This window comes from Zea mays, chromosome 1 (genome assembly GCF_902167145.1).
Source record: "Zea mays cultivar B73 chromosome 1, Zm-B73-REFERENCE-NAM-5.0, whole genome shotgun sequence".
NCBI lineage: Eukaryota > Viridiplantae > Streptophyta > Magnoliopsida > Poales > Poaceae > Zea > Zea mays.
The window spans coordinates 246153730-246161702 of record NC_050096.1 but is presented as its reverse complement, the minus strand read 5'-3'; the positions used below and the strand labels follow the sequence as shown (position 1 = coordinate 246161702).

The window sequence follows — 7973 nt, the reverse complement described above, 5'->3', positions numbered from 1 at the left end:
TAACACTGTGAAATTCCTCGTTTTGAGTTCGTTGTCGTTTATGGCTTGGTACCATCCTATCCTTTCATATCAGGTCGTCTTCAATATATATATATATATATATATATATATATATATATATATATATATATAATGTTTTATACGAAGAGAGTTTAAATTTAAAATAGAGAGCGAGATAAGTAGTACAACTGTACGAAGAGAGTTTAAATTTAAAATAGAGAGCAGATAAAGAGTGGGGCAGACTGATAGCCTCATCCACCCACCCCACTCCCCCTCTCCGTGGTTTGTCCGCTCGCATCCTTCCCTCCCTTCCGCCCTTTCCTCCCACTTGCTCGCCGAACCCAGAGCCCCGCCCACCTCTTTTCGGTTTTTTCTCGCCGGCGTTTGTGCCAGGATCGGGCTTTGGGCTCCGTGCATCGACGCGCCGCCGCCTCCTGATCGCAAAGGGTGTTTCCCCCAGGCTTTCGTGCTCCGGAAGTGGCGAGATTCGCCGAGAAAGGTCAGATCCGGTGGCCTGGTTCGAGCAACAGGTTCGTCGGGTTTGAGGCGTGTGGTCGATGGTTGTTTCGGTTATGCTTGTGGGATTCTTTATCAGAGGTTTCCTTGCGTGCAGTGTGTTGGCGTATCGATCTGCATTGGATCGTCGGGCGATTCGTGTGACGGAGACGACGTCCTCTGTGGTGGCTCCGGTTTGCTCCTCAGCTCTAGATCTGGAAGGTATACACCCTAACTTCCCGTTTTCTTAGTTGGAGATGCAAATATTTATTTGGCAGGTGGTTTGTCTCAAGGGTGTAATTTCAGAAAAGGGTCGCTTCGCACCATCTGTTTTATTTATAGACTTTTTGCTGATACTATATTAATAGTTTCCATTTTTGTTGTTTGGGCTAGTTCATGCTAATGATTTTTGTACGGGTTTTATTCTGACAGCTGCATCAAGGGTGTTCTTTGTTCTGGTTAGATGTGGTTGTTTTATGCTTAAAGTGATTAAAAGTGCAGCTTCTCATCTCCTTGCTTGCTTTGTCTGCCTTTCATTAGGACTGGGTGATCTGCTGCCTCAAGCAGCTTGAGGTGCATTGGAAAGTGACCATCTTTCCCAGACATCGGCACAACGTAACTGGACATGGAGGCTCTTGTGGTTTTCCCGGAGCAGCACAGCCACCACCATCACCGCCACCCTGGTACCCGCAGCAAGTCATCGGGTCCATACTTTTCATCACCGCCTAACTCTCGTGGCTTCCGTGGAATGAACTGCCGGTCTTTCCACTCTGGTCGTTGCGTCGGTGCTATTCCATTCCCAGCACCTCCTGCTCGCACCTACTCATCCCCAGAGCCCAAGACACCCAAGCAGCAACCACGCCATGGTGGCAAGCGAAGCCGGCCAATTTCCATAAGCCTCTCCACATCCCCTCCCTCCCATTCTGAGCTCTGGGCAGGTCCAGCATTCTCCAACTCTCCACCACCTAGTTCGCTTCCCATCCCCAAATTCTCGCTCCGCCAGAAGCGCAGCATCTCTCTCGAGCTGCCACCGGTTGAACGCCCTGATGATGTGGTGGTCAGGCTGCATTCTAAATCAGCACCTTCATCCCCAGTTGAGGGATATGGGTATGACTTCTTCAATGACGATGCAATCGCTAGTGCGATAGCAACGGAGAATCTGAGGAGGATTCTCCAGCTGGATATCGCAGATCATTGAATAATGGGAGGATGGAAGGGTGGTTCTTGTGTACATAGGTTATCTTTCACTGACAGCTTTCTACTTGCATTGGTTGTGTATAGGGTAATGGTGATAGATACTTGGTGGTTGTAAGATATGGTCAGGATCATGGGAGAGGTGTAGGTTGTAGGTGAAGCATCTTCAGAAGCTTAGACGGTTGAAGGTGATAGTGCCCTGTTAGGTGTTATTAAGGTGGGGTCTGGGTCGAGGATGGGGTTGCACGGCAGTTGGTAGTATTCACCTATATGCTTCCTTCATCTCTTAGGTGTAGGATTTAAACCTTTTTAAAAACAGCATCATTTGCATCCACAGTACCTGTTCTGAGCTGGCGGTGGGCACTCTGACATAGCAGTAACATACGTCCTAACCCCAAACCAGATGTCAAATATTTGTAGGGTACCATGCATCTTACATACCCTTGCATACTTATTTCCTTCTGTCCTCTAGCCAACTGTCTCTAACTATCCTCGCTTCCTGGTGCTCTGCAAAGAACACCATTATCTCCTCAGCAGCTCTTCTGTTTTTTTTGGTAAGGAAGAAGCTGCGTGGAAGATGGAAGAAATTCTGCTCTCTCCGTCTTGTTCGAAACTAACTTTCCTATCCCGCCCCTTTGTTGCATATCTGGCATATACCATAGTCCATATCCGTCGCATATCTCCAGGCTTTTATGTTCATCTAGCGCTCCTGCATTGCATCTAGTGCCCTTAGTCAGTTAGCATGCTCATTCGTTCCCACTTCAAGTTCACGAACCAGTTTGAGGGTTCTGATTTTCTTAAAAGCGTCGAAAGAGAGTCTGGATTCTGGATCCCTTCGTGCAGGCAAACCCTGATGAGGTAACTGTCTGCTTATATATTTTTTGCAGCTTATTGGGTGGATGCTGATTCCACCATTGGATATTCATGTTCGATTTGTGTCTTGATGCAGGTTGCTCTGTAATGACATAACGCTTAAGCTAGCTCGTGCCGGTGTTACACGCTTCTGTAGCCCTGCGCAGTTTTAGCACTAGCAGTGAAGCAGCAGTACTGCTGGATCTAGATTAGTAGTCATCGGAAATGCCGAGGTTTGGTCAGTTATCTTGTGCTCTGGTGTTAAATCAGCAGTTGCATTGTGTCGTTGTTACTTCAGTAACGTGATATAACGGTCCTATGTCGTGAAACTAGCTCATGGTGTTAGAACTAGAAACCATGTTGCCCAGAGCTACTATGTTGATGTTGCACCTGCTGAGCCTGTCATGGCTGTCACTCCTTGAGGATTATTTTGGTTATTAGTTCGTCGGCGGAGTTGCGGAGTTTCGTCTCTGCGTTTGATGAAAGTGTTAATCCGAACTGTCAGGATAAATTTAATATTTTAAAATAGATATGTATAAAATTTGATGTTGATCTTTTCTTATGTTATCAAGCTAATTAGTATAAATATGAATAAAATATTATATAAATTGTTTTATGTATTATTTGGTCTCTACAACACAAATAGTTGAAAAAATTACCAAATTTATTTTTGAATCCATACCGAAGTTTATACCTATTATTTGATAAAATATAGGATGAATTTAAGGTTTATCTTTTATGAATCTTTACAAGTTGGATGTTAAAAACAAGAATACAAATTTGTATTATAGATTCTATCATGGTTTAAAAGGCGGCTAGGCGGAACTAGGCGCCCAGCCACCGCCTGACCGTCTAGGCGACTTAGGGTGTGTTTGGTTTGGCTTTTGCTTTTGTGCCCCTAAAAGTCAAAACTCAACCAAAGGGCTGGATCCAGGAAGCAGCTTTTTCTAAAAGCCGACTTTCTCGTAGTGCAAATCTGAAAGCACCTCTGGACCTGCTTTTAGTGGCTTTTCGGATGAAACTGTGAAAACATATATCGAAGATTTTTTAACGACTTTTAGTGGTTTCCACCAAACGGTTTTTAGCTTTTTAACAGCTTACAGCCTACAGCAGCTTTTTCCACAGCTCACAGCCCACAACAACTTTTTTCACAGCCACAGCCCAACCAAACAGACCCTTAGGCGGGCGCCTAGGCGACGCCTTAGTAGCTGTTACAAACAGCTGTTAGCCTATAACAAAATACCAAGCAACTAAAGTACCAAACAGATTAACAGATGTTACAGCTCATAAACTAGAAATCATCACAAATTCATAATAGCACAATAGTGGATCTGAAATAGCCACAAAGTAGTTTCTAAAGGAACAATAGCACGTCACAAAATTTAAAACAGCACAATACCAAATCTGAAATAGCCACATAAATAGTTTGTAATGGCATAATTAATAGTAACTAGCTGCAGTTAGTAATGCAGCAAATATGCTAATGCAATCTAGCAATAGCTACTCTCCCGTCGCTCAAAAATCATCATCAAACTCTCCTGGGATATTGGGTGCCTCCCCTTCTTCACCATCATTGCCACCATTAGATTCATCTTCACAATCTGTGATTTCTGCATCATCATGTGGAACATCTTCTTCATCTTCATCTTCCTCTTCAGCCTCTGACATATTTTGTGCAGCAACAGAATTTCTTCTTGAATACACATTATGGGCCCTTCTTGGTAAGTTTCGGCCACGAAGTGCTTGTGATGCTCCAATGGCATTATCCACAAGGTCCCATGTAAGGTCACACTCACACCCACGCCCACCTTCAGGGACTACATGCAAAGAATCAGCCCACTCATTGTCCCAGTTGAAGTCCTCATGAACCAATGGATCAAAGTTTTTCCCCTTCTTCTGGCGTAGTTTTTGGAACCTAGCCTTCATCTTTCTGTTGTAGGAAATGAAGACAATAGAATTCAACCTCTTATGTAACAATCGATTTCTTTTCTTTGTATGGATCTACAAAATAAGAAAAGAGAAAACACTTGGTCATTTAATCCTGAAATATTGGATACAAAAGTAGCCAAGTAGGTGGATGAGGACTTGAGGAGGCACACATAATAACTTACAAATTCAAAGGTACTCCAATTGCGTTCACAACCTGATGAAGACGCACAAAGACTCACCAAACGTCTAGCAAATCTCTGTAACTCAATAGCACGACCACCATACGAACGCCACCACTCAACTGCAATAACATCACAACAATTTAGCAAGCTACTAGCAACAACTAGTAAGTAGTAAACTAGTAACAGCCACAAACACTTACGTGGGGTCATAGTTTGTAGGTTATCTTTGGCCATCTTATTTGAAAAAGCTGCTCCTCTAAGAAACTCGTAATCCATTGCTTGAGAATTGATCTTGTCTCTAGTTTCCTCATCATCTACCATTCTTGCAAGCACATCAAGAAAGCAACCTCTTAGCTGACCAACAGTAGCATCATCATCATTTCTTATGAGAGGATGCAGCTTTCCTGGGTTCAAATACATTGCAGACCCATACAATGGGTGATCCATCTGTTTCTCCCAACGTCGTTCAATTATAGTTATGATTTTCTTGAGTAAATTCTTCTTGCTTTGGACAGCAAAGCTTTGATTGATCTTTTCCTTTGCACATTTCATCAATGCTTGGACCTCTGGCATAGCTGGCCTCTCATCTCCATCTACCACCCTAAGTACAATAAGTAGTGGCCCTGAAGCTCTAAGGCAATCTTCTACTGAATTCCAAAACTGTGTGGAGAAGACAATGTTATACACATCCAATCCAGCACTTGTCTTTGACAACCTGTTATCAGTCCAAGCTGTGCTTGCAAATAAAGCCTTCAAAGCATCCTTGTGCTTGTACAAGCTCTTCAATGTGAGAAAGGAAGTAGCAAAACGAGTGGCGGCAGGCCTCACAAGATCAGCCCCACCAGTTTTCTCTCTCATGGCAGCAAGAATTCTCCCATGTCGGTATATGAAAGTTGTCACACGCCTTGCACGTGCAATTGGTTTCTTGAATTCCTTCAAGTTTCCTATGTCCTCCAACATTAGGTCCAAGCAATGTGCAGCACATGGACTCCAAAATAATGTAGGAATCCTATCCATTAGAAGCTTGCCTGCAGCTTTGTAATTGGCACCATTATCAGTAACAACTTGTACAACCTTGTCTCTCCCAATCTCATCAACTTTTTTCTCAAGCAAATCAGCAAGCATGTATGCATCATGTACTTCACTAGATGCATCAACGGACTCTAAAAAGTAAGTGCCCTCTGGGCTGTTCACTAAGAAGTTAATGAGATGGCGTCCCCTCCTATCAGACCATCCATCAGACATGAGTGTGCAACCATAGTGTTTCCATGCACGCTCATGTTCCTCCCTCATTGTAGTTGTTGACTTCACAGCCTCTTGTAGCAATGGCTCGCCTAGTTGGTACGGTGTTGGAGGCTTATACCCTGAACCAAACTGTGCTGTGGCCTCAATTGCAATCTGAAATTGCCTAGCTGCCGCGGCATTGAAAGGTACACCGCACTCATAGAAGAACAAAGCCCACTGCATGTCCACATAGTGTTTGCCTCCTTGCTTTTTGCACTAGCCAAGATTGTGGGCTGATAAGAGCCTGAAAGTCTCTCATCCACCACCTCCTCTGGTGTTCTCCGCAACATCTCAACTACGGACTTGGTTGTCTTTGGCTGTGCTTTACTATTTGCCTTAAATTGCAAGGTTGATTGTCTTTTTTTGGCTGCTGTATCAGAACTGGGCTGCACCTTGGATGCTTGAGACTCCACAGCAGATGTATCATTTGCCCCATCTGCTGCTGCCACCTCCACCACTTCATCATCTTCTTCATCTTCATCTAGAAACATTGGTCTTTTTCTCTTGTTTGCCTCCAAATAACTTGTCATCTCCTTCCTTAATGCACTGCTAGCCTTGGGACATAACTTTGCATCTCCATATGCCCCTGCCAAATGTTGCTTTAACCTCTTTATTCCTCCACTAACAACCTGACCACATAGGGTGCATTCCACCTTATCTTTATTTTGAAGATCCGGCCAAAATCCATACTTCCACCCTGGATCAGTAGACTTCCGTGGCTTCCGGGTAGGATCGCTCTTCGGGTCGTACTCACCAGCCACAGAAGATGGAGCTTCATTTCGAGAAGACATTAGGTTGTCGGTTGTCGCTGGTCGCTACTCGCTGCAGTCTTGAGTCTTGACACTTGACACAAACTATTCGCTGGCTCGCTGCACGGTCTGCAAACCAGGGGATGAGCAGCAGCAGCGCGCCCAGACCCTAGAGCACAGAGCAGCAGCAGCGCGCCCAGAGAGCAGAGCAGCAGCAGGAGCAGCGCGCCCAGAGACCGCGCCCAGAGCAGAGCAGCTAGCCGCGCCCAGAGCAGAGAGCAGTCAGCCGCGCCCAGAGCAGAGCAGCAACCGCGCCCAGAGCAGAGAGAGCAGCAGCCGAGCGCCCGCGCGTAGGGAGTAGCCGCGCCCGCGCGTAGGGAGCACCGGAGCAGAGAGCGCGCGCAGGGAGAGGGAGCAGAAGAGTTTGCCGCGCGCAGGGAAGAGTTTGCCGCGCGCAGGGAAGAGGGAGCCAAATTTGCGGCGCCAGGGAGAGCCGCGCGTGCACAGAAAGCCCAAAACGCGAGGCCCAGTACAAACCCTAGCCCAATACAAACCCTAGCTGGTAAGGCGTCGCCCAGGGAGGCTAAGGCGTCGCCCGGACGCCTACTACGCCAAGGCGGACGCCTACCTCGCCAAGGCGGACGCCATACACATTTTAACCTGGGCGGCGCCGACGCCTAGCTCCACTCGCCCGCCTGGACGCCTAGGCGTCGCCTAGGCGACGCCTTTTAAACAGTGGATTCTATATTATATTTATTCGCAATCAAAGAAAAACGACTAAAAATCTGATTACCAAATAAATACCGTTTCCGACCGTTTTTCATCCCTACAGATAAGACCCTTGATGAGTAGCTAGACATTGCAGTAGTCACTACTGCGTTGACGCGTTTGCTCAGCTCAGCTCGTGTGTGCTAAAACCCGTTCGATCGCTGTAGACATTGCAGTAGTCACTACTGCGTTGACGCGTTTGCTCAGCTCAGCTCGTGTGTGCTAAAACCCGTTCGATCGCTGCAGTCAAGACTCAGCTCGTGCGTGTCATGTAAATGCATGGCTTCGTTGCTGGCTTTTCAGAGGAGCTGAGCGATGTCCACAGCATACACAATGCAATGCATACTGTACGGCTCAGCGAGTTACTACCACCGTGGTACCGAGTACTGGCCACTGTTCCATGGATCTGGAATTTCTGTACAGTGCATGCATGTCACTGCATCCAACAATGCATTCACAAATGTTGGAATGAGCTTATCCTATTAAAATTGAGGAATAGACTCATAATGCACCGCCACCT

General features: G+C 46.0%; 2 protein-coding genes across 3 annotated transcripts; one reads left to right on the top strand and one right to left on the bottom strand.

Moving 5' to 3' along the window:
* The first annotated feature begins 309 nt into the window (after nt 1–309).
* On the top strand, nt 310–3096 carry LOC100275555 (uncharacterized). The gene is made up of 4 exons (NM_001149610.1): nt 310–530; nt 614–717; nt 1036–2547; nt 2639–3096. The coding sequence occupies exon 3, from the start codon at nt 1121–1123 to the stop codon at nt 1691–1693; it is 573 nt and encodes a 190-aa protein (NP_001143082.1). The 5' UTR covers nt 310–530; nt 614–717; nt 1036–1120; the 3' UTR covers nt 1694–2547; nt 2639–3096.
* An 812-nt stretch (nt 3097–3908) lies between these two features.
* Nucleotides 3909–5980, bottom strand: LOC103643564 (uncharacterized). Of its 2 annotated transcripts, XM_008666735.4 has the most exons (3): nt 4853–5980; nt 4653–4771; nt 3948–4542 (listed from the first exon to the last, which is right to left on the bottom strand). In XM_008666735.4, the coding sequence occupies exons 1-3, from the start codon at nt 5943–5945 to the stop codon at nt 4057–4059; spliced, it is 1698 nt and encodes a 565-aa protein (XP_008664957.2). In that variant the 5' UTR covers nt 5946–5980; the 3' UTR covers nt 3948–4056. The 2 variants fall into 2 exon arrangements, with proteins under 2 accessions (XP_008664956.2, XP_008664957.2); XM_008666734.4 differs by having other exon boundaries at nt 3909–4542; nt 4653–5980.
* Nucleotides 5981–7973: the final 1993 nt, after the last annotated feature.